The 27,989-nt window shown below is 35.3% G+C and overlaps 1 protein-coding gene across 1 annotated transcript; it reads left to right on the top strand.

The window, feature by feature from the left end:
* On the top strand, window positions 1–27,989 carry CFHR5 (complement factor H related 5). The gene is made up of 10 exons (XM_032422505.1): window positions 1–61; window positions 2,774–2,965; window positions 4,085–4,261; window positions 10,547–10,717; window positions 12,028–12,210; window positions 12,330–12,509; window positions 18,753–18,929; window positions 23,021–23,203; window positions 26,117–26,299; window positions 27,632–27,989. Exons 1-10 carry the CDS (start codon window positions 1–3, stop codon window positions 27,826–27,828), a joined length of 1,704 nt encoding a protein of 567 aa, XP_032278396.1. The 3' UTR covers window positions 27,829–27,989.

Here is a 27,989-nt window from a genome sequence, read left to right as displayed (position 1 = left end):
ATGCTGCTTTTAATTAATGCCATTCGAATCTTCTGGATTTCTACCGTTGGGGTGCAAGGTAAGTTGAAAACACGAAAGCAGACCTGAATATTTAGTTCCTCTCTCATATGTGTGTGTTGGGTGTGTATTAGTGTGTATGTTTTAAAATGAATAAATAGGTAAGAACAGTTTAAATAAAGGCTTATAATTTAATCTATTTTATCAAAATGTTTTCTAATATGAAATTAAGAGAAAATAGAATGAAATTATTTTCTCTGTCCGTGTGAATAGCCACCAAATACAACATTTGGAGAGGAATTACAGGATGAAAAAGCTGCATATAATAAAGTCAAAAGGGTCAAGTACCAGTGTAATTCTCCATAAACTCTGCAATGCCACTGGCCAGAAAAAGCATCCCAAGAAAATCTGGACACCTTCAAAATATTTGCGTTTTCATAGATTTGTTAATTTAAGATTTAAATATTATTAAACCAGGGAATTCCTTTTTCAATCTAATTATCATTCAACAAAGGGGAATCTCCTTTAGTAAAACAGTGCAGTATATACTAATTTTTGTGTGTAATAAGCCAGTGAAATGTCAGTGAGTTGTTATCTTTTTTTTTTTTTTTTTTGGTTGTTACTTGCTTTTCTGAGCTCTTCAGCAAATGTTAAAAGTGAAAAGAAATTGTCCATCCTTTATTAAAACTATAAACCACATCTTACAATATTTTAAAAACTGTCTCATCTTATTTCATGTTGAAATAAAAATCATCATATCCAAATAATTGCAAATGAAACCTCTAACAAGATCCAAGACCGCTGATTAGACCACATGTGGAAGTGGAGTTTCAGTCCTACCTTTTATTGTTTGATTTCCAGAAGGGATTTATTTTGCTATTGTGTTGCTTGCTAATTTTTGCATATAATGGACGTTCTTTGGGAAAAGTTTCTCTTTAATCCTAACTTAAGAGAAATATAGGAACATTAAAAATGCTTTACTTTTAAGAGCCACCCTCATAAAAGTTATAAAACCTTATTTCTATAGACTGGAAACTCCTTTTGTTTGTTACTACTTTTAACATTGAGATAGACTCACAGGAGAGCAATTAGCTGATGGGGGTAAAAGTACAACAGGCATTGCTTAATTAAAAATTAAAAATTAAATTAAAATTAATTAAAAATACCAAATTCTCTGATTAGACTGTACAACAGCCTCACTGAAGAACTGTATGAATAGGTGTATTTGATTTTTTTTTTTAACCTGTGTGTCTGATAAATATTGTTTTAAACATCTGTTAGTGATGGCATTAAGAGAAGATTTCTAAATGGGCAAAAAGCAGGGAAAAGAAGTGTAAAATATGAGAATAATATGTAGAATTTTTACAACCCAGAACCCAGAAAAAGATATTCAAACTTCAAACTAGTCTCTGGAGAACCTTCAGTGAAGCTCTATCCAGAATTTGTGTCGCTGTTAAATGGCTTCTAATTTTGTGTTGCAGTTAGGCTGAGGTGCATGTTGAGGTGCTCTGGTCCCAGAGCAAAAGCAGCGCGTTAAAGTCACGCTTATATAAGAACCCTGCATACGTTCCATAGTGAAATACTGATCGAGCACTATATTATGCTGCATGTTGCAGCAAAGAAGCTCAAAAGAAAATGAGAACTCTGTGCCTCACTACAGCTTGGAGTGTCCTTGGAGGAAAGCAAAACGTGTCAATAAGTAAACAGATTGCAAGACTATGTGTGTCTATGTAGATACGTGTGATATATGTGTGTATATATATGAGGGTGTGTCTCGATTTCATTGGAAATGTAGTCATGAGCTTTTATCAGAATGTAGAGACAGCAGACATCATCTCCTACTTTTGGAGGGGGTGACTGGCTAAGGGAGGTCTGCCAAGAGACGTTAACTTTCAGAACTATCACATCGCTGTGCGCACAACGAATATTTTTGCTAAATGTTGCAGAATGAGTGTTGAAGGATAGGTAGGAGGGGTGGGGAGAATGGAAGGGACGTTATTCTGGATAGCAAAGTATACATAGGTAGAAATGCATGGAAATCAAACGCTGTAATTTGAGGGGAGCGCAAAGCATGTCTGGAAAAAGAATTATAGGAGGTGTGACTGTCAATGTTTAATGGCGGGTCTTTTCCTCCGCCTCGTATCAAATTGTAAACAGATAAGTAACCCCAGGTTTCGCAGGTTAAAAAGCACAGGAATCACTAGTGTGAAATATTGTGCCACACGGAAAGTCACCTCTAGACAAATGCAAAAGAGAGTTTCCCGCGGTAACTGGTTGGTGAGCTGAGTTTCTGGAAGTTGTTTTCTTTATTCACATAAGGAGAAAACAAAACTGCTTCATCCTCCCAGCACCACGAAAAACCAGACAGCACAGAGACTGAATCAGAGTAGAAAAAGGAAAGGCCCGGGGAGCCCACACGACTCTGTCCCTGCCTGCCAGCTCGCGGTGTGGACCCGTGACCGGCTCCCCTCGGCCGCCGCTCGTAGATCGCTGTGTGGGATTTTCTTCTCGAAGTTACTGCGGAAGAGAGTTTATTCCACGTGACTCCAAACATAAATTTCATGTTCATTGACAACGGACTTTTCAATTACTCTTGTACTCTTAATTAGAGACCGTTTTTTGTTCTTGACTGATTAGAACATCGGAAGGCATGTAAGGTAGAGGAACTTGAGCTGGATGAAAGAAAAAAAAAATCAAAGAGATGATTAAAAGATGACTTAATGATTCACTAATGTAGGTTAATTCTTCAGTTTTGTTTTATTTTTCCCAGCGTTTTCCTATTGTGGTTTTCCAAAAATAAACCACGGAATTATATATGGTAAAGAGTACGATGAGGAGTCTTCCCTAATTACTGTTGGGGAAATTTATTATTATTCTTGTGAATATAATTTTACATCTCCTTCACGATCCTTTTGGACTCGCATAATCTGCACAGAAGAAGGATGGTCACCAACACCCCAGTGTCTCAGTGAGTAAATGCCCTGATCAGTAGATGTGGATGCATCATTCAGTAAATAGAGATGTACCAGATGTGACGTCAGGCCCTTGGCAGGCGATCACAGGGATCAGGACTAGCCAGCGAAGATGAGAAATGTAGTCCTTTCTTGAGAAGCCCTTTATGAAAACCAAATGAAGAATAAATATGTGAACTTTCTTGTGTTACTTAGAAGTGCTTTACATATTTTAATTTTAAACTGATGATTTATGTATTTGACTATTAATATGTATTCCCTAATATTTGTTTGGTATTAGCCTGGGCATATTTTTCCTTTAAAACAAATCTTTTTACATACACATTCTGTTTTGAAACTTTCCATTCTCTTGAGTATTGAAAAGATTGTGTAAGTGTAAATATTTTCACTTTCATATTTTCCATAAAACACGTCTTTTGTTCTTACAGTGATATCTATATTAATCCTTAAGTGAATGTGATGAGCAGACTCAAGAGAGAATAGGTATATTAAGCAAAAAAGCAATGGGGGGTGCCTGGGTGGCTCAGTTGGTTAAGTATCCGATGCTTGATTTCGGCTCAGATCATGACCTTAGGGTCATGAGCTCAAGCGCCGGGCTGGGCTCTGTGCTCATCGAGAAGTCTGCTTGTCCCTCTCCCTCTGCCCACCCCACCCCCCACTCTCTCTCTGTCTATCTCAAATAAATAAATAAAATCTAAAAAAAAAGAAAAAAACAATGGCAGGCAGAAAATATGAGCCAACAAAGGAGACAGTAGTGGTCTTTCTCCTTCTGTAAGAAACATTTATGAGAATTAAGAGAGAAATGGATATATTAAAATCTAATTTTGTACCTAGAAAAGTTTATAAAAATCAAATATTTTTTGTAAAAACCATAGAACAGAATGAAATGTTAATTTACTTCTGTAAATTAAATATCTTCTTCTAAATTACTTCTGTAAAGTAATATCATATATAGTAGCATGATCAGAATTCTTTAGAAATTTTGTTTTCATACCTGATTTCAGTTTTGAAAGTTTGCCATTCTTCTTAAAATATTGTAAAAAGGAAATTTAGGTTTTTTTTTTTTTTTTTTTTACCACTTCCATCTTGTACATTAAACAATTTTTGGTTCTTAGGACTGTGTTTCTTTCCTTCTGTGGAAAATGGTCATTCTGCATCTTCAGGACAAACACACCTGGAAGGTGACACTGTACAAATTATCTGTGATGTCGGCTACAGCCTTCCTGGTAATAGTGACACCATTTTATGTTTGGAAGATGGCTGGTCTTCTCCTCCCAAATGCAGCTCCACCAGTAAGTAAAATGCTGTCCTTTCACATCCTGACATGTGATGTGATTTTTTAAAAAATATATCTATTGTCAGGGGCTAAATGTAGGTTTCACCACTGGCTTTTATCATTATGCATTTGTTTTTCAGTTCCAGTTGAGTCTGATAGATATACAAATAGCATAGTTTGCCTGCCTACATGAATCTGGTGCATGCAATAAATAGAAATATTAGAAGGCAATCCCTTTATGTTAAAGGAACACCCATTTATTGCTTACATGAAAATTATCAGGTTAGTTGGAAATCAACTTTATTTAAAACTGGAGTATTAAACTGAAAATAGACTATTTAAGTGAACGTAAGTCCAATCCTAGTTAAAATGTCTTATGAATAAGACAGTTTTTTATAGTTATTTTATGTGTGTATATTAAATTCATGGGCTTAATTCAATAAACCATCAGTTTTTATGTTTAAAATATTTTGTACCTGTGAGCATTATGCTTATTTGTCAGTGGCTTTGGAAAACAACTCCTTAAGAAACTGTATAATATGAAGGCATCTCCCAGACCTGGGTGAACACTTGCAATTCTTCATCTTTACAACTCTCTGGCAATCATTCTTAAGATAGTTCATGAATTCCAGCCTATGCTTGCACAGCTTAGTACTCAACCAAAGACTCAAGAACACTCTTCAGAAAACTTCTCTAGCTCTTTCTCCTCATAATACCCTCTCTCTGTTACTCTGCCTTGTAAATTCCAGCCATTCTAGCCACCATGGTCTCCAATACTGTGATCTTGCTCTTCTCAGTTCAGGAAGACCCCTGGACTCTGCATAGCTTCCCCCCACCCCTTGCCCCCACAACACAGTCTGGAAAGTGCTCTCCTAGTAGAAAGCTGAAACAGTCATAGACTGTGCTTTTGGGTTTGGGTGTCCCCCCCCCCCCCCCCTTTTTTTATCATCACAAACTTGCACTGCATAGTTTCCAGTCTTTTAGAGATATGTTTTATATGGTCTTCTAATTTTTTTTCTGATAGGAGGGCATGCTGATACCAGCTAATCTATCTTATCAGGAAATGAAGTCTAATGATATGCTTTTTTAAAAAAATGTTATTCCAGAACTTCATTATTTAAATTTAAACTTCTAGAAAATAGAGTCTTTTTAAAGCAGCTTGAATTAAAATACTCAGTTACCAGTTAGGCCACAATCTCTTTCAATTACAAGGGGCTTATAAGTGACTAATACTTACAGAAAAATAACAAAAGAACACATTTATTGACTTCCTACCTGAAATGTCCAGTGGTTGAACAGGGTTCATGATTTATAAGGCTTCAGTTATGGTATAAATATTTCATTGTCATCTCCATCTCGAGAACCATCTCTCTTCATTTTGTGGGATAATGGCAATTGTCAGCCCAACAATTGTATTTTAGAGGCCTGACAACTCAGTTTGACCAGTAGTAACCCACACAAGCTGGCTCTGAGTACATTTTGTGAGACTTCATTAGCCTCTGAAAAATTCTGTGTATCCAAGGTTAGGTGTTGGATCAAGAACACCATGGAAAGTCAATGACATTTCAGGCAACTGGATTCCAACATGGGTTCTGAGAAAAATCACCTCTGTGTCCATGAGTAAATGATCACCTATTTGAGCTAAGGTTACTGATCCACAAAATTAGTTATGTTAAACTCTCTAGGTAACAATGATTAAAACATAACAATTTTTCTTTAAATCCCTGAATTGTTTCCATGTGTGGTGGAAGCTCTTATTTTCTACCAACTGTGTTATATTTATGGACAAATATTTAGTGAGAAATGGCTTTTAACAAGAATTAGAGTGACAAAGGAAGAAATAAAGACTGAATAACGAAATGGTGGAGAGAGATTCAGAAAGATGAAAAAATAGGAGTACAGAAAAAGAATAGAGAAAAATAAATATCTAGAACAAGAGTTCTAAACTTTTTCAGAAGCTTGCACACCTTTTGTTCCCCAAAATAAGCTGCGGGAATGCTGATAAAATCATTAATCACTTCATTAAATCAATCATGATATACATATGCTTTTAAATTTTGTGGCAGTGTTAACATTGTAAATCACACGTTTTAAAAAAATATATTGACTTTACTCTTAATGCTACAGTCATAAGAAGTCATCCATATTATTCATATTTAAGCAACTTCATGTCTTTAGGAAAGTAATATGCAAGTAAATTAAATTTTAAATTTTAGTAATTCTATCAGAAGGATGTTGCCACTGACTTGTCCTTTTAGATGATTTTAAAATGTGTACTTAACCTTTAAAAATTTGATCTATTTAAATAATGAAATAATGTGATAAACTACAGCTAATCACAAAAACAAATCTGACATTCACCAATATGAAAATGAGATTTAAAAAATTCCATAAATTTTAAAACAGGCAAAATTATTCTATGGTGTTTGCAGTAAAGAGTGTTAGTGGTTAGACAGGTCATGAGGAACTTCGAACATGTGAGTCATAATTCTGTTGTTTTAGCTGGATGGCAGTTACAGAGGTGTGCTTATTTTGTGAAAACTTACTGAACTTCTGATTTTTATACTCGTCTACATGCATTTTATGCTTTAATAAGTTCATTACCACCCATTATTAGGAGACAGTTCCTATGAGGTTTTCACATTTCTGCATGGTCCAGGCTTTCTGAACGAAGAGTGCTAGCAAACTTGGCCAGAAAATGATTCGCAAACAAGTCTTGGACGTTAGAGTATATGCCCCTCAAGTGAGATTGAGAGACATCTTTCTGGAGCCATTTGCTTACGTTTCAGAGGAGTAAAAACCTTCCTCGCTCTCCCCACAAATTTGTCTCTGTTCCAGAGCAAAGGTCTCCTTCCCTTTCTCTCCTGTGGGGAGGATGGGCCAATGGGCCAGCTACCCTGTAAAAGCTCCAAGTCTCTTACTTCAGAGGTTCCTTTCCTATGGTGCAGCACAGCCTGAGCACAACGATCACCTCGGGCTGTCACTGCATCTGATTAGTTGGCGTCTGACAGATTAGGGACTGGAGCTCAGAGAACTGGCAATATAGCTCTTTGTGAGTAATAACCTATTTCGTCTCTGATCTAGAGAACTAACGTTTCCTGTAAGGAGGATACATTTCCATATGCATGTACATATACACACACACACATCAGGCACTTACTATACCACCAATAGAATATATGATATACTATACATGGTAGATATATACATAGACATATATATATTTATATGGTGAATACTTATGTATATTTAAAAATAGTATAACTTATTTAGGAGTTGATGTATAAGGAAAATGTGCATAAAATCATTTTTTACTAAATTATTCATAATAAAATTTCCTAAAAGATCACTTATCCACTAGTACATAATGATTAAAGGTTTTTGTCCGCTTGTTGTGTGCTTGGGATAACATTAGAAATAAGACCCTGATTTTTAATACGCCTTTGAGTCTTATGATATGCCAGTATTCGCGAATGCCAGAAACAAAGGTAAGGGCATATGGTTTAAACTCAGTGACAAGTTGGACTGTGAATGCCACGATGGATCTAAGACAGAGATGGAAGTACCACAGGTTCCATAAGATGTGGTGAAGATGGTAAGTCCTTTTTCTTCTAGGAAATAAAAAGCAATTCTGAATGTATTTCTTTTTAGTAGACTCTACTGAAAGATGTTTCCTAATGAACAATCATCAAAATTTAAGGTGACTCCACATAGCTTTAAGAGACCAATGTTAAATATTGATTTAATAACAGATCTTTGAAAAGCACTTAGCTCATCCAAAATAAGGTTGTTTATATGCCACATGCATTGTAATATTTACGACCAAGATGAACGCTGTTTTGAAGGTACCTCGAATTCAAACTGCCAAATAATTCAAAACGAGGCAAACATTACCCAAGTTATAGTCTGCTATGCATGCTACAGCAACTTTAGATATTTTACTCCTTGATTTTCATCCTTTTCCTTGTCATTTGATTATAAACTCAAAATTTATGGTCAAGACTTGGGGCGCCTGGGTGGCTCAGTCGGTTAAGTGTCTGCCTTCAGCTCAGGTCATGGTCTCGGGGTCCTGGGATCGAGTCCCACATCAGGCTCCCTGCTCAGTGGGGAGTCTGCTTCTCCCTCTCCCTTTCCCTCTGTGTGTGCTTTGTCTCTCTCAAATAAATAGAGACTTGGTTTTTTGTTTATTTTAGAGCATTTTTGGGTTTCACGGCACAATTGAGAGGGAGATACAGAGATATACCCCTTGCCCCACACATGCAATATAATCTGTCCCATTATCAACTTGACTGATCAGCGCACTATATTTGTACAGTTGATGAACAATTTGACACACCATAATCACCCAAAGTCCGTAGTTTATATTACAGTTCAATCTTGGTGTGGCACAGAGTCTTTGACTTAAATGCAGGACAGAATGCCTTCAGGTCATGCCAAATCATACCCTTCCTTAAATATGGCTGTACATTTTTTCCCATATATATTAGTTTTCTCCTGCTGCTGTAACAAATTACCACAAACCTAATTACTTAAAACAATGCAAACTTATTACCTTACAGTTCTGGAGGTCAAAAGTCCTGAAATCAAGGATGTTGAATCACAGTTCCTTCTGGAGGTCCTAGGAAAGAATTTGTTTTCTGCCTTTTACAGCTTCTCGAAGCCCTTTGCATTTCTTGGCTCACTGCCCTTCCTCATATCACTTCAATCTCTGCTTCTGTTGCTGCGACTCCTACTTTGATTCTGACACCTCTGCTTCCTTTTGTAAGCACCCTTCTGATTACATTGGGTCCACTATCATACAAATAATTCAAAATAATCTCTCTATCTCAAGGTCTTTAACTTAATTGTATCTACAAAGTCTGTCTTGCCAAGGAAGGTAACATATTTGCAGGTTTCAGGGATTAGGACATGGACATTTTGGGGAGGCCATGGTTCTGTCTATAATACCATGTAATAACCATACTTGAATAAATCAGCTAAAAAATCCTACATCAGCCAAGATCAATTATTTTCAATAGTTTTTTTTTTTTGCAATTGGATTAGAAAGGGAATATAAACAACCAAAAAAGAATTGTCATGCAAAATTACTGGAATAAAATACAGAGATACAGGGGTTGCAACTTTTCATAAAACTGAGTGAGTCACATTTCAGGGGGATATGAACAAACTGTTATTAAAGTATTAAATTGCCAATAACAATGCATAAAACTGTCTAGTTTAAATAATATTTCTGAGATTTAGTTAGAAAATATTTCATCATATTTTTGTGATATATGCTTGATTTATTGAGAGTATTTTTCTTGAATGTCATTTATATTTTCTTTTTTTAAATAGATTTTATTTATTTATTTGAGAGAGAGAATGGGCAGGGGGAGGGGCAGAGGGAAAGGGAGAAGCAGACTCCCCACTGAGGGGGGAGCCTGATGTGGGGCTCCATCCCAGGACTCTGAGATCATGACCTGAGCCAAAGGCAGACGCTTTACCAACTGAGCCACCCAGTTGCCCCTGTCATTTATATTTTCACATGTGAATTTCAATATCTAATTTTAAGAGATGAACCATGAATAACAGATTAAATGAGAAAAATACACATATATATTCATATATCTATTTATATATATATATATATATCCATTTTTACTTGAATCAGAAGGTATTCATAATGCATTGGTTTTTAGAAAGATATTAAAGATGTGGTTGGGTATAATGGAAAGATTCCGAACACCTAGAAGCAACTTGGCCATTTGTTTTGTAAAAAGTCCATATACTAAATACAGTTCCCCATTTGTAAAGTTAGAAATTATTTGCTTTTTAATGTTCCCTCCTACTTAAAATGTACTAGACATAATTCTTGTTTGGACCATTCCAGGTACTAACTTTTTAAACATACCTATCATTTAATTAAATATGTTGCACTTTAATTGTTACTACTTGAAAAACTGATTTTCATGTGATCTGTGAAAACTATTCATATGCCGTTTTATAGACAAATAAAAGTTATTAAACTTTTATTCTTAAATAAATAAATGAAATAATTTACTTTATATGATTGCTCGGGACTTATTTATTACAGTCCTGAGGAGATTGTCATACAAAATTTTACCTTGCTGTTCAACCCTAATTTCTCTAAAGGGGCTTACACATATTTGTTGGGTGTAAATAATTAGGGGTTTTTTTGAAGGTAAGAATATAAGTGCCTCTGTGTATGAAGCCCCCTGCTATTTAATAGCATGTATTAAATTTAATATTGCAGTGATTATTTCACATATATTTATTTACTTTTATTTTATTTTCAATATAGAATGTCTTCTTCCAGTTTTAAAAGCAAATCTAGATGTTTATCCAAGAAAAGCAAAATACAATGCTGGAGATGTGTTGCAATTTTCCTGTAGAGAAAGACTCAAAAGAGTTGGACCAGATTCAGTTCAATGCTATCACTTTGGATGGTCACCTAATTTTCCAACATGCAAAGGTCAATATTTATTGTAGAACTGATGAAACAACTTATATTAATTTATATTAATGTCTATGTATTTTATTGGTCTTATATATATAATCTGACAAACTGCAAAAAAATGGCAAAGGTAGTATTTTAACTGAGAAGGAGAGGAGGTGCTGGGCTGTAGATTATTTATGTTTCCTTTATCAAGGGGTAATTCTACTTCTGTTTTGAAATGTATAATGGAATTTTATAGATCAAAATATAATTGCCAGAACGGGGAAGTGTTAGGGATTTTCCCCCAAATTCAATAAAAAATCATACTTTAAAAAATATTGTATGGGTCTTGTTATATTTTATTAAGTAATCAAGAAGTAATCAAATAAACATATGAATTATTCAATATAAACCAATGATTTGTTACTTGCTTCAGATGACATTACTTTTTAAAAATATTTGATAAAATTATTTTATGTATTTATAGATATTAATTAATAAAAACATATGTAATAAATATAATTGCATATATATATCATACCACATATTCAATAACTACTTACTTTTATATGATATCCAGATTATTGAACTACTTTAAAATCTTCAGGGCACAATTAATATCCTGGTTATAATAACCTGCAAAATATTGGGGGTTGGGGCAATCAGGATAGTTACATATAGAAAAAAATGTAAGATGGCACTAAAAATTATTGTTAATTTAAAGAAATGCAACAAGGTGTTTTGTATATGCAGGTCAATGTCCTTATTTCTTAGATAGGCATTCTGAAGAATTTAGAAGTAAAATTTTACTATGTCTATCATTTACTTTAAATTATTTTGGGGCACCTGGGTGGCTCAGTTGGTTAAGTGTCTGTTTCCATTCAGGTCATGATCCCAGGGTCCTGGGATCAAGCCTGGCATCAGACTCCCTGCTCAATGGAGAGTCTGCTTCTCCCTCTGCCCCTCCCCCTGCTTGTGCCCTCTCTCTCTCTCTCTCTCTCTCGCTCTGCGCACTCTCTCTCTCTCAAATAAGTAAAATCTTAAATAAATAAATTACTTTGCAAAAAAAATTAAGTAAATTGGGCAAAATGTAACATTAATATATATCTAGGTGATTGGTATATGTGTTCATTTTTCTTTAATTTGTTCAGAATTGTTTATGTCAATATTTGAGAAAAAGAATAGTTAATACACTATGTACACGGTAAAAAGCAAACCTAAAAAAAATAGGAATTTAGCATAAATGTAATTTAGTTCTAGGTCAACCAAAACACTAATTCCACATTTTGCCAGATTCATTAGACTCTTTAAGCATTATTTAAATAGTTTTTTTTTTTTAATGATAGGAAAAGTACAGTCATGTGGTCAACCTCCTCAACTCCCCAATGGTACAATAAAAGAGAGAAGGAAAGAAGAATATGGACACGGTGAGACGGTGGAATATGAGTGCCTTCCCTCTTTTCTAATGACAGGGCCTAAGAAAATACAGTGCATCGATGGAGAATGGACAAATTTGCCCACTTGCGTTGGTAAATAGATGTTAATATTTAAACAGAACAGTTTAAACTTTGCACTTATATATAAATACATATATAAAACGATTTAAAATATTTTAAAAGCAAGCAGATCTTTTATTACATTTTCTTAGGACAAGTTAAAGCATGTGGCCCCCTACCTCACCTCAAGAATGGCTATGCCCGGTTCTCTATTCTTCCCTTTCAACATGGTGTTTCTGTGGAGCTGAATTGCAGAGATACACATACAATGATTGGAAATAATGTAATTACCTGTATTGATGGAACATGGACTGAACTTCCTAAGTGTGTTGGTGAGAATACATTTCTTACTTTTGTATTTGATTGTTCATAATTTTTTAAATCAATAAATATATTTAGACCAGCACATGCTGGTGCCCATAAGGTATTAAATAATTAGGATATAAGATGTTAAATTCTTTACTCCTAATTATTTAAAAAATGAATTGTTAAAGATTTTCTTTGACCTATGTACACTGTGCAAAATTACTGAGATGCTAAGGGCTCTGTGAACCAAGAGAGTTTGGGACTTCTGCTTCAGAATAATATCAGATTGCTTTTTTCCAGTTATCTACTGTTGCATCTCATCTTCACCATGTGATGGAGCTATGCAAAACTGATTTTCCTTAGCTTCTGGATAAGCCATGTTCTTTTAAATCTCCATGCCGTTCCTCATTTGTGCCTTTGCTTTCTTCCTGAAATATCTTTCTCCATTTTTTTTAAGGATTTGAATATGTATTTCTCCAAAGAAGACGTAATAAAAATTATAACAAACACATAAAAAGATTCTCAACATTATTAGTCATTAGGAAAATACAAATCAAAACCACAATGAGATATCACTTCCCGCCCACTAGGATACCTATTAGAAACCTCATAAATTTCTGGTGGGGATGTATAATGGTACAGCTGCTTTTTTTTTTTCTTTTATTATGTTATGTTAATCACCATACCTTACATCATTAGTTTTTGATGTAGTGTCCCATGATTCATTGTTTGTGTATAACACCCAGTGCTCCATTCAGTACCACTCCACCCAGTGCCCTCTTTAATACCCATCACCAGGCTAACCCATCCCCTACCCTCTCCCCTCTAGAACTCTCACTTTGTTTCTCAGAGTCCATAGTCTCTCATGGTTCATCTCCCCCTCTGATTTCCCCCCTTCATTCTTCCCTTCCTGCTATCTTCTTCTTCTTCTTCTTTTTTAACATATAATGTATTATTTGTGTCAGAGGTACAGGTCTGTGATTCATCAGTCTTACACAATTCACAGCGCTCACCATAGCACATACCCTCCCCAGTGTCTATCACCCAGCCACCCCATCCCTCCCACCCCCCACCACTCCAGCAACCCTCAGTTTGTTTCCTGAGATTAAGAATTCCTCATATCAGTGAGGTCATATGATACATGTCTTTCTCTGATTGACTTACTTCGCTCAGCATAATACCTTCCAGTTCCATCCACATTGTTGCAAATGGCAAGATTTCATTCCTTTTGATGGCTCCGTATTATTCCATTGTATATATATACCACATCTTCTTTATCCATTCATCTGTCAATGGACATCTTGGCTCTTTCTGTAGTTTGGCTATTGTGGACATTGCTGCTATAAACATCGGGGTACACGTACCCCTTCGGATCCCTACATTTGTATCTTTGGGATAAATACCCAGTAGTGCAATTGCTGGGTTGTATGGTAGCTCTATTTTCAACTTTTTGTGGAACCTCCATACTGTTTTCTGGAGTGTCTGCACCAGCTTGCATTCCCACCAACAGTGAGGAAGACACAAAGAAATGGAAAAACGTTCTATGCTCATGGATTGGAAGAACAAATATTGTGAAGATGTCAATGCTACCTAGAGCAATCTACACATTTAATGCAATCCCTATCAAAATACCATCTACTTTTTTCAAAGAAATGGAACAAATAATTCTAAAATTTGTATGGAACCAGAAAAGACCCTGAATAGCCAGAGGAATGTTGAAAAAGAAAAGCAAAACTGGTGGCATCACAATTCCAGACTTCAAGCTCTATTACAAAGCTGTAATCATCAAGACAGAAATAGACCCTCAACTCTATGGTCAACTAATCTTCGACAAAGCAGGAAAGAATGTCCAATGGAAAAAAGACAGTCTCTTCAACAAATGGTGTTGGGAAAATTGGACAGCCACATGCAGAAGAATGAAACTGGACCATTTCCTTACACCACACACAAAAATAGACTCAAAATGGTTGAAAGACCTCAGTGTGAGACAGGAGTCCATCAAAATCCTAAAGGAGAACACAGGCAGCAACCTCTTTGACTTCAGCCGCAGCAACTTCTTCCTAGAAACATTGCCGAAGGCAAGGGAAGCAAGGGCAAAAATGAACTATTGGGACTTCATCAAGATAAAAAGCTTTTGCACAGCAAAAGAAACAGTCAACAAAACCAAAAGACAACCGACAGAATGGGAGAAGATATTTGCAAATGACATATCAGATAAAGGGCTAGTATCCAAAATCTATAAAGAACTTATCAAACTCAACACCCAAAGAACAAAGAATCCAATCAAGAAATGGGCAGAAGACATGAACAGACATTTTTCCAAAGAAGACATCCAAATGGCCAACAGACACATGAAAAAGTGCTCAACATCGCTCGGCATCAGGGAAATCCAAATCAAAACCCCAATGAGATACCACCTCACACCAGTCAGAATGGCGAAAATGAACAAGTCAGGAAACGACAGATATTGGCGGGGATGCAGAGAAAGGGGAACCCTCCTATCTTTCTCCAGTTTAATCACATGTAAAACTATTCACCTTCAAGATTCAACTCAAAATTTACTCACTTCTGAAACCTCTCTGGGTTCATTTTCCACTACCCACTCTGATCTCAAAACTCTAGTAGAACGAGATAGTCTCTCCATGGTGCTGACTGTACATTTATCACGTCACATTGTCTTGTACCTCTTAGATACTTGTCTTCCCAATTAGATTGTATAGTGTCAGAACGGCAGGGCCCATCTGTAGGGACCCAATCTCTAATTCACTGCCTTAGTAATCATTCACTTAGGTTTACATAAAGTATTAAGATTCTGTGTCAGTAACTTATTTCATAATTATTTTGGGTTTTTATTCCATAGGTTCCTCCTCTGGGGCATGGTCCATTTGGTATCAGCTTTCTTTTCTCGTCTCACATGCCTACACTCTACTTTCTGTTGGTCTAGACTTTTTCATACACATAGGAAGTCCATATAGCCTTTGACATTTTTAATGTCTCAAAACTCGTCCTCATATCTCTCCTCCTCAGCCTACACAAGTTGTAGACCCAGAGAGGTTCTAGATGAGAAGACATAGCTGAGGTACTTTGATTTAATTTTTGCTTAAAGTTGAAAAAAATGGGGAAAAAACAAAGAGAATGCTGTAAAAAATTCATGTTCCACTATTCAGAATTTACATTTTGACATTATTTTCTTCAAATACTTGGTAATAGAATAAATCATTTAAATAAAAGCATTGAAGAAAAAGGGAAGTATCCATTATCCTATCATCCTCCTGAAGGAAATCCCAACTGAGTAGAATTTGTACTTATTTATAAATATATATAAGTAATATATATATTATTTTTTAAAACCTGTAGGATGAGATTTTTGTGTTTTTTTCCTAAACTTACACAATTATTGTCTACTTGCAAAATGCTCTTTCCTTCAACATTGTAATTTTACTGTGTTGTAATCTACCTTAAGAATGTACCTTGTTTTAGTACTTCATTACCCTACTGGAAATGGAAATTATTTATTTTTGTCCTGGTATAAAAGACATGCTTCAATGTTTCCTTAAGTATACATCTACAAGTGGAGCTAATGGATTCAGGTTGTAGATACTTTTGACTTTACAACGTACTGCCAAATATATACGGAGACCTTACTCCTCTTTGTCACCACTTGATATTTTAATATTTTTTAATTGTTTCCAGGTGGATGGGTCAAAATCATGATCTCATATTTAATTTTATTTTTCTGAATAATAGTAATATTGAGCATCAGTACAAGTATCTGTTGGCGGCTAGGATTTTCTCTTCTGTGCAATGAGCATTTTTCTTTTATTTTGTACTTTCTTACTGATTTAAGATTTATTTGAGTTCTGAACTGAATATTCTCATAATTATATTGTAAATGTTTTAAAGTATTTTTGTCTTATTGTAATGTTTCTATGATGTCTTTTTCATTGGAAGGTTTTGTTTAAACTCATTTATCAATCTTCCTTTCTTCAATTGTATATGTATATGTATCTTATTGAAGAATCCCTTACTTTTTTAGGTGCATAAAGATACTCCCTTTTTTTCTAAGCATTATGATCTCATTACTAAGATTTCTTTAATCTATCTGATATATTTACATTGTATTAGAGTGCTTTTGTTTGTCTCTGTGGAAAACTATATCAATACTAAGTGAATTGTCTGTTCTATTTTCTACTAATATTTATTTCCCCATATGCCATTTACTAGTACCCTATTTATAAATATATCTATTTCTAGATTATCTATTCTGCTCCCTTAACCTGTTTGTCTATTCTTATGCTAATATGGAAAAGTCATTATTATTATAACAACCTTTATTACTTAATTATTAGAATCATCTTGGCTATTCTTTAAAATGTCCCAATCCATCTGTATTTTAAAACCAAGTTCTCTGATAATTCTGGTTTAATTTTGTTTGGGGTTGTATGAAATTTATAAATTCAGCTAACTGTAATCAATTTTATTTATTATTGATTCTTCCTCTCATGAATATAATGCTTTAATCTATTTATTCAGGTCTTATATCAAACCTCATGAAAATTATTTCTAAATAATTTTTTTCCCTAAGTCCTTTGGGATTCTATTGATAAAACAAATGAGATCTTCTATTAATTTATATATATGAAGAGTTATACTTTCTACATGCAAGATTATAATTTAATTTTGTATATTGGTCCAATTCTTGCTGAATTGCCATATTAGTTCTAATAATTAATTTGGATATTTTATTTTTATAAATAATTACAATTTAATCTCTTTTATTTTATTGCTTTAGCTCATAAAAATACCTCTGCCTGGTCCAGAAATAACAGCCAAGACAATAGTCATGTAGCCTAAGTCCCATTATGTTCTGGGGTGTTTGGAGTCTCCTCTTAGAGAAAGAGTTGGATACATGATCTAGGAACTAGACCTGATCCTTGCTCTTCCTGTTCCTCTAATTCTTTTAACTCTGTTCTAGATTTTCTGATTAGCTTGTCTACATGATTCTTCCACAGATGTAGTAAAATCCATTTCAGGTTTTTCTATCAGTCCACCAGCCTGTGTGATCTGCTCTTTCACCCTGCATTCTAGCAGTCCTTGGGCTTTCAGACATAAAGCATAAGTGTTTGCAAGTTTTCTCCTGATGTCCTCAGCTACTGTTCTCCTTTGTCCTATGTCCAGCAATCCCAATATATTCAAGCCTTTAATTTTAAGCTTTAAAGACTAGCAGACTCTGTTGCTATTCTTCAAGATTCTAAAGTAGAAAACGCAAGACCACTCTCTTCCTTCATCATCTAGATTTTTGGATTATCAACCGGCCTCCCCACTCCAGGGGATGAAAACTATAGCTGTTGCAGATACCTGGTCACTGTTCACTCATGATGACCTGTAGGGAATGTTCTCCAACCCCAAGAGCCTGGACTCTGTTATAAGAAGGTGTAAATTAGATATGTTCATGGTCAACAATTTTTATATAAGGGGAATACAGACATCCAATCACTAGCATCACATAGGGTAAATGTAAAAATAGGGATTATTGGAGAAAAACACATAAATGGAGAGAAGTAGCAGAGCAATCTATGTCTCATTATCCCATCCTTTGACACCCTCAGGAAAGGTTCCATTAATGATCTATATATTTATGGACAATAGGGAAGAATTATGGCAATAAAAACTACCTAGACAAGCAAGTGGCCCATTGTAAATGCTTGTTCTGAGTGTTGTCATCAGGGTGGTCTTCCTTTGAGCTTACTCTGCCTTATTAAGTCAGGGTCTTTACTAAGCTTCTGAAATGTGGGAGTAATTGAACAGACATCCAGATTTCTCTCTCCTAAGATTGTACTTCCCACAGACTTACTCGTGCATCACCTCTTTTTATTATTGAAATGTTTTGAGAACATTTATTTAACATAGTTTAGTGGAAAACAATCACATATGTATGCCTTTTCATGGCCTTTAAAAATTAGGCTGAATGAAGTTTATAAGGACTGTCCTCTAGTCAAGACCCTGGACCAGACTAATCCATCTTGCACTCCCATTTCCCAAAAAGACTTTGACATATTTTTCTGTCATTCAAAGATGGAATACAGGTTTTTGTTTCCTTTTTCCTTTTTCAACAGCATAGTCCATGCAATGAAATTAAGAACAGCTTTATGTGATATTGCTTGAAGGCATCAAACATAATTTAATTATACCATTAATATTTCAGATGTTTTATTGAAATAATTGCTAGTTTCTGCTCAATATTCTTATCATATATGAATTTTTTATAGCAACAAACCAACTTAAGAGTTGCAGAAGACCAATGCTTCATCTAAGAGTACTGATGAAACCATATATGAGTGAATATAATCATAGTGCCAGAATAAATTACAGATGTTTGTGGGAGGTCAAATACATGCAATCAGTCTGCATAAATGGGAAATGGTATCCTGAACCAGACTGCAGAGGTAAAGTTTGTTTTAAAGATTTTGTAGACCTTGTTACATGAAAATTTCTCTTGTAATCATTATGTTTTTAAATTAAATTATTTATTGTGATGTGTAATTTTTTTTAAAGATTTTATGTATTTATTTGAGAGAGAGAGAGCACAAGTAGGAGGGAGAGGCAGAGGGAGATGGAGAAGCAGACTCCCTGCCAAGCAGGGAGACTGATACGGGGCTCAATCCCAGGACCCCGAGATCATGACCTGAGCTGAAGGCAGATGCTCAACTGACTGAGCCACCCAGGTGCTCCAATATGTAATTTTTAAGTTGATGAAGTTCGAGACAACTCATAACACTATTTTCAGACAAATATTATCATTTAAAAACCCTTGCCTTCTGGTAAAGATGATAGAGTAAGCCCATTTTTACTCTATTACAAACTCTTGAAATCATAAAAGAAAAAAAAAAGAACTGTAACAATAGAACAAAAACTCAACCTTCAATGACATTAGGAAACAACTAAAACCCAATGACATTGTGAAGGACCAAAAGTAGAAAATAGGGAAGAAAAATGATCTGATTAAGAAATTATTTTCATAAGATTAAATCTCACATTCCTCAAAGGCTTATTTTCAAATTATTTGAGTAACAAGAGTATAAATTACAAACAATTATAAAATGGGCACCATGTTAAATTAAATAAACCAGATATAGAGAAGATAGAGTGCTTACAGAGAAATGACAATAAAATAGAAAAAACAGAGTAGACTTCAGACTTCTCACCAGCAATATAAGAAGCCAGAATAAACACAGTAATATCTCCAAAGTGCTTAGAGAAAGTAATTGGCAACCAAATGTTCTCTATACCAAATTATTTATGATTACATGTGATTATGATGATTATAAAGAAATTTTTAAACATAGGAAAGACCAAGAGAATTTACCACTTGAAATCATCCTTTGAAAGAAATCATATAAAATATATACCAATCAGCAAGATGAAGTATTAATTCTTAACAAAAGAGTGTGATGTCATTAGAAATTGTGAGTAAAAAGTAGAATATGTTAAATTTAAATAAGCAATAATTTCAAGAAGATAAGGTAACTAATTTGTTTAAAACAAGTAAAATGTTTTTATTTTTATTAAATTTCTTTATTGAATATATTTTTATTTTTATGTAAGGAAGAAATATTGTTCTGAGAGTTTCAAGAATTTTAAAACCTTTTCTATGCCTCTGGAATGTTTACTTAAATTAACCACTTATTGTGCATTAAATAATTCTCACACGTTTCAAATATTAATACCCTATAGATCACTTTCTATAACCACAAAGAAATAATATTTAAAATAATAACATTTATCTACTCCCCTACCCTTCAATTTGTGAAATAATGCACTTCCAAATGACTTGATAATATAGTGTTTACAATACTAAGAACTATATGATAATTGTAAGAACATATAGTAAAACCTATGAGATGGAACCTACCCAAAATTTGGGGTGACATCATAGCCTTGGAGATATCTATCTATCTCCCCAAAAGTTAGGAAAAGTTAACTCCAGATATTAGGAGGTAAGATAATAAAAGTAAAAGCAGTGTGAATGAAATAGAATATTTTACTTACAGCTGATCCATGAAATAATACTAATTTTGGAAAATAATAAATAGACCTTCTAATTAATTCTACTCTAGTCAAGAAGAATCGTGGACAGGTCCAAATAGGCATTTCTATAACCAAAAAGCAGACAAAAATACAAATATAAGAAAAATAATATAAGAATACAATTTTGAAAATAAATTAAAAACATAATTGAAAAGGAAAATACCATGAAAAGGGCATTTACAGATCTTGGGAGAATGATGTTTCTGGAGATTTCCCTCATCCAGGGGTATTTGCCTTGGCAAAACTCTACCAGCCCTGGATTTTGAGTCCATTCCTCCATTGGAGTTATTTCACTCCCCACAGTTGACTTTTCGGGGAGAGCCCTTTTAAGACAACCCACAGCTGGCCTTTTCTCATGGGTTCACTTCTAGCCACTGAGGCTATGTCTTTAGGAGTTTTACCAGACAGACCACTTCAGTTCATCTTAAATTTTATGTGGGTCAGAGACTATTCCCTGTACCATTAATTCTATAACAGTTGTTTAGAAGCTTTCTACTTTCACTTGGCTTAAGTTCAATGGGAGTTTTCCCTTCTCTCTCCCATGATATACAGACAGCACTTTTTAAAGAAACCTTCACTACTGGCTCTTTAAAACTCATTTCTTTAGCTTCTCATGTCTGTAATACTAGTTTAAAGGTGGCAGAGTATATTTTATAATCTCTTGGCATGTGTTATAAAAGTTGTTTATCATGTTACTTTTTTATTTTATATTTTATTTTATGTTATGTTATTTTATTTTATTTTTGGAGAGAGAGAGCACAGGCAGGGATGGGGGAGGGGGAGGGGCAGAAGGAGAGAGAGAGAATCCCATGCAGACTCTGTGCTGAGCAGAGCCTGATGGGGGCTCCATATCAGGACCCTGAGATCATGACCTGAGCTGAAATCAAGAGTCAGCCACCCACTGATTGAGCCACCCCAGCGCCCCTATCATCTCACTTTACATCTTGGTATAATGGAATTTGGAAGACTAGGCAAAAGAAATAAGAATATTCTTTTAATGCTCTGTATTGTATATACAAACATATATGGGTCTTAAAACATCATAGTTCATGAAAAAAGCAAGTTGCCTTACAATATGCTATAGCATAGCCCTTATAAATGCTAAAAAAATAAATTCACAGACACTAATGATATATTAAATGTGGATTCATATGTGTGTGTTTAGAGTAGAAAATAAAAACTGGAAATTACATATATGTGGTAGGATAAAAGGAAAAATGATGAAACAAGCTGGGCCACAAGAGTAACTTTACTATAGCTGTAGAATTTAGTTTCTTTTATTAAGAAAAGGAAGAAGATAATGTTACTTATACCCTGAAAACAAGAAAAATCAAGATAAACTATAAAATTACAGTATTAAAAAAAAAAGTCCATCAGAGAGCTAAGAAACCAATAAATGAAATTCCAGAAATTTCTCTCCAAGGAAAAAAGAAAGTCACGTTGCTGCTTTCATCCTTCCTAGAATGGTGAGAGGGTGAGATAGCCATCAGAAACGTAAACGTAAATAAAATAGCAGAGTTTTTAAAGAATATTTACAGGTGGAACGAAGGCCGGCATGACTGTTAAAATTTCTCAGAGCTCAGAAACAAAAAAAGTGTCAATCTTTTCCAAGTGCCCTGCTAACATCTGATGTTAGGGCAAGAAAATCTAAATAAAGCATCCAGGAAGTCTGTCTACCGCACCCTCAGTGTTGAGATGACTTCAGGTAGCACACCTCTCTTCCCCTTGCATTCTCTTTGGAGTCCTGAGTTCCCTTTCCATACAGTATTTCTTGGTCAGGTTCTTCATCTTGGCAAAATCTACACAAAAAATCTTGGGAAAAAAAGAATGGAATTATTGTTTTATTGCTCCACATTCAACACAGAGTCAGCTTGGGATTCTCCCTCTCCCTCTGCCCCTCCCACTTGTGCTCTCTCTCTCTCTCTCAAATAAATAAGTAAATCTTAAAAAAAAAAAAAAAAGATTAGCCTGATATTACTGTTATTGTACATTTTCAATTAGTGAAGTCTGATTCACAGGCTAGAGGACAAGCTATGGACAGCACATGAAAAGAAGACCAGGCACATTCAGTAGATAGATGGGGCAGTTTATTATGCAGGAAGTTTCCTACTTCAGTGTCTCATTTCCTCTTTGTTGAGGAATTTTGTAGTGTCATTTATTAATTTTTGTTATGTGTTCAAATATCTTTATTTAAATACAAATTTTAATCCAGTGGTGATAACATGAAAGTGCTTTGCAAACCATAAACTATGTTAAGATAAATTATATTTGTTACTATACCATCATATGTATACATACACAAACACAAACACACGCACACACACACACATAGAGAAGGAGTTACTAGTTATTTGATGTTCCACTATACTGAAATTATAACAGCATTATCTTGTTGAGCTGCTTTCCTTAGCTTTTGTTAATGAAATAATTTAATTCCAAACTTTTTTAGAAAAATGGAGACAATTCTGCCCACCTCCACCTCAGATACCTAATGCTCAGAATATGCTAACCACAGTGAATTATTGGGATAAAGCAAAAGTAGCTGTTCTCTGCAAAGAAAATTATCTACTTCATGGACCAAGAGAAATTGTGTGTGAAAATGGACAATGGCAGTCATTACCACAGTGTATTGGTTAGTAGTTTTTTTCTAAATAGTGCTACAAAAAAGTGTCTACTAATCTTCTTTGCTTTATCTAAAGAACAGGAAAAAGAACTTATGATTTATCTATTGCACTGTATTCTAAAGCATTAAATTGTCATCTAGTTACCCAGTTCTCTCACTTTTAAAAACTGTTTCTCTATGGGGTACTTCCACCAGTGGCCACAGAAGAAATAAGTTTATACTTGAGATACCCACTTCTATTAAGTGTATTTACTTGATATGCAGCTTAAGACGTATAATGGGCAATTTGGAAATGGTCAGGGCTAGGATGTAAATTTGGCAACTGCTAGTGTACAGATGATATCTAAAGCTATAGGACTGGATGGGACCACATAGAGAATTCAAATGGCTAAATAAGAGAGGAGGTCAAAGGGACAGCCTTGGAGACTCTCCATTATTAGAGCTCTGGGAAATGAGGAGCACCCAGATAGGGTTGTGGAAGAAAACTAGTGAAGGCTGATAAAATGATTCTAGGACATAATTACATTGTGTGTGTGTGTGTGTGTGTGTGTGTGTGTGTGTAGGGGATTCCCCCACATCCAACAAGCAAGTCTAGGACACCTGCTGGGCGTCCTACAATTCACCTAAATTCGGAGACTATCTTATCTACCCAGAGATAGCATCAGACTTCATAGGTTAAGAACACAGTCTTAGAAGACTACTCCTTGCACCCCCACTTCAGAGGCCAGTCGCATGTCTAGATTGTCATCTCTGCTTCTGACTGACTGGCTATACTTTGGAGGTTCCCACAACCCCCCTCCTTGGGTTTGATTAATTTGCTAAAGCAGCTCACAGAACTCAGAGAAACATTTTACTTACTAGATTACGGGTTTATTATAAAAGGATTTAACTCAGGAACAGCCAAATGGGAGAGATGTATAGGGCAAGGTATGGGGAAAGGGCACAGAGCTTCCATGCTCTCTCCAGCCCACACTTTACCCACATCTCCAGAAGTTCACCAGCTCAGAAACTCTCAGAACCTTGTCCTTTTGGGGTTTTATGGAGGCTTCATTACATAGGCATGATTGATTAAACCTTTGGCCATTGGTGATTGATTCAAACCTCCAGCCCCTCTCCCTTCCCCACACGTCAGGATGGGACTGAAAGTTCCACCTTCTAATCACATGGTTAGTCCTAGCAACCAGCCTATCCTCAGGTTACCTATGGGTTTTCCAAAATTTATCTCATTACATAACAAAAGACGCATGTACCACTCTCATCACTTAGGAAATCCCAAGGGTTTTAGGATCTCTGTGCCAGCAATGGGGAGAAAGACCAAATATTTATCATAAATCACATTACCAGAGCTGGTGTCCCAGAAGCAACGCCAAGGACATATTGCAAAATGTCGTTCAACAGGACAGTGAACATGTCAAAGACTGCCTAGAGCTAGACAAAATGAGTGATAGTTGAACAATGAATTTAGCTACCTGAAGTAATTGGTAACTTTGCTTAGAGGTACTTCAGCAGGGGGGAATACTTAATTGCGGTGTGTTCAAGAGAGAATGTGGGGTTATAAAGTCAGATCAGGGAGGATAGGGAACAAGTAGTTTTGCTCTAATGGGAATAGGGAAATGAGGCAGTAGCTAGATGGGGGGTATGGATAAATGGAAATTTTACCTTACTCTGTTGTGACGTTTTCAGCATGTTTGTATATTGATGAATGATTTGGCAGGTAAGGAGAAATTGATAATACAGACAAAAGGGGACAATTCATGGAGTAGGGTCTTTGCTGAATTTAAAGGGGAAGGAATCTTGTGCCCACATGAAAGAGTTAGTCTGAGAAAAATGCAGGAATAGTAACTCAATGAAACAAGAGGAAGAAGAAGTTATTTGGGATAAGAGTATTTGGCATTTCTTCTCTATATCTTTGGTGAATCTGGGAAGACAAATCAGTACAATGGAATGTATCCCAGCCATTCCTTTTTTTTTTTTTTTTTTTTTAGATTTATTTATTTATTTGAGAGAGAGAGAGAGCAGAGGAAGGGGCAGAGGAAGAGGGAGAGAGAATCTCTGGCAGACTCCTCACTGAGCATGGAGCCCAATGTGGGGCTCAATCTCACGAGCCTGAGATCATGAGCAGAAATCAGGATCAGGCACTTAACCAATTGAGCCACCCAGGCACCCCTGTATCCCAGCCATTCTTTTTTCATTTTTTTAAAAGATTTTATTTATTTAAAAGAGAGAGAGAGTGAGAGAGAGCATGAGAGTGGGGTGAGGGGCAGAAAGAGAAGCAGACTCCCCACTGAACAAGGAGCCCAATATGGACTCTGGCATCATGACCTGAGCTGAAGGCAGACACTTAACTGACTGAGCCACCCAGGCATCCCTATCCCAGCCATTCTTAACATGAAATTGAAACATTTATTGACAGAGAAAGATGCTATTATTTGGAATCAGAAAAATAAATGGAAAGTAGTATGTCAATAATTCATTTCAGTAAAACTAAGTTTATGATCATGTACTGATAGGCACATGCTATTTGCATAAAATAACAGTAGTCCCAGAGAATAGAAATGGAAAGGGAGTTATTTATTTTTACCTTTCCTCTTTAAATAAAAATTTTTATGAAGATGGTGGGCAATAGACCAGATAAGATTTACTTATCTCTTCATCATGCTTTAAATAAAAACTATTCTTAATACTTATACTTGCATGCCCTTATAATACATATACACTTAATACTTAAGAGTATTTTACTTTAGGGTAAAAGGAAGCACTATAATATTTTTTGGTTATCAGGTTGTATTACAGAAATTATGAGTTACTTGAGCTCTCAGACATCATATAAGACATTGAAGATATAAGGAGATTTATTTATACTACTTCACTTAAACTACATGTTGGTTTTCTCTCAACACATAAATGTTATTTATTTTCCAGAGTCTACACAATATTGTGGTCCCCCTCCATCTATTAGCAATGGAGATATCACATCATTCCCATTATCAGTATATCCTCCAGGATCAACAGTCCAGTACCGTTGCCAGTCTTTCTATGAGCTTCGGGGCTCCATAGATGTAATATGCAGAAATGGACAGTGGTCAGAACCACCAAAATGCATAGGTGAGTTCTTCATATTCTCCTGGAGTCTGATATTTGATATTCATAGTAAAATTTTCATGGACTAATTTCATAGGATGACTTTTACTTAAATTGAATTCAGCTGAAAACCTGTCTGACATTGATCAAGCCACTTGATGAGTATTTGGTGGAGTTAGGATTCAGACACAGCAATCTGGTTCCAAATTTCATGTATTTAAGCCAGATGCTCTGGTGGCCTCTCATGTCTACAGAAAAGTCAGGGAGAAAAAAGGTCAACCTCTTCTTAACAGTACAAGGACTAGTCTATCATATGTTATCAGGAAAACACTTGGTAATGTATCTTACAATCTCCTGGGCTTGGACAAATCTAGGTACTAAAAGAAGTTCCTTATGGTTACCACTGCTAGGATGGCTCCTCAGATTTAACCTTGGGCTTATTTCAGCAACTTTGAATAATTCCTATATCAGAGATTATGGGCTGTAGAGAACATACTGCTTAGTAGTAGTACCAGGGTGTGCTATTTACGCAGGGGAATGCTACCTCTCAGAATGCTGAATTTGAAAAAGAATGAGTGGACTCTGATCATGGGGGGGGGGGTGGGTGGCAGAAAGTAACACTGCTTTTCTACAGAAATCAAGGTTTCACAAAAGTTAAGAACCATCAATAATTCGTTTGTAGAAAAGGAGCTCTAAACAAGCAATATAATAGCTAGTAGAATTTTTGGTCTCATTTATAGTTACCTTCAAGCATATGCTAAGTGAATACTTAAAGAGATGGTTGGTTTTTATATATATTGTTGTCTTCTTCAGCCCACTTTCTGTACCATATATCTGATAGATGGAAATAAACTTATTTTTACTATAATATTTGGTAAGAAGTTAATATATTCATGTGCTCACACTGTGCACATTTTGGAAACAATGTAAAAGAGGACCCTGAGTTGGGAAAGGAGGGTGAATAACATTGATCCTAATAGAACATTTTAATTTAATCCTATTTGGTATTATAGGTATATAATGCATAGTAATTAAGAGCATAGGCTCTGAAGTCAAACTGCCAGGGTCCATATTCTGGCTCAAAATACTCACTAAATTATGTGACCTTGGAAAAATTACTCAATCTCTCTGAGCCCCCATCTCCTCTTATGTAGCCCAGGGAAATGATGTGCAGTATTTAGAGAAAATGCATACAAAGTACTAAGAACAGTATCTGGCAAACTCAATAAATATTAGCTTTTAATATTCTTTCATAATTTTATTTAATTCCAAAATATTCTTAGATGAAATTTCACTATTCTTGGAAAGGAAAAGTTATATTATTAATAATTTATTTTTTATTATTTCTTCTTTCAGATGCTTGTATAATTTCTGAAGGTAACATGAACAAAAATAACATACAGTTAAGAAATAAAGACATCAAAAAACTTTATGTGAAAACGGGGGATTTTGTTGAATTTGACTGTAAATGGCCACATAGAGCAAAGACATCAATGCAGTCATTTCGGGTACTCTGTCACGAAGGGAAATTTGAATATCCCATGTGTGAATGAAACCAGCATAGTTTTGCTGAATATAATTTTGAAAGTAATCCTACATGGGGCGCCTGGGTGGTTCAGTCGTAAAGCGTCTGCCTTCGGCTCAGGTTATGATCCCGGAGTCCCAGGATCAAGTCCCACATCAGGCTCCCTGCTCAGCGGGGAGTCTGCTTCTC

Source organism: Phoca vitulina, unplaced genomic scaffold (genome assembly GCF_004348235.1).
Source record: "Phoca vitulina isolate PV1807 unplaced genomic scaffold, GSC_HSeal_1.0 scaffold26, whole genome shotgun sequence".
NCBI classification, from domain to species: Eukaryota; Metazoa; Chordata; class Mammalia; order Carnivora; family Phocidae; genus Phoca; species Phoca vitulina.
This window is presented reverse-complemented; position numbering and strand designations above follow the sequence as displayed.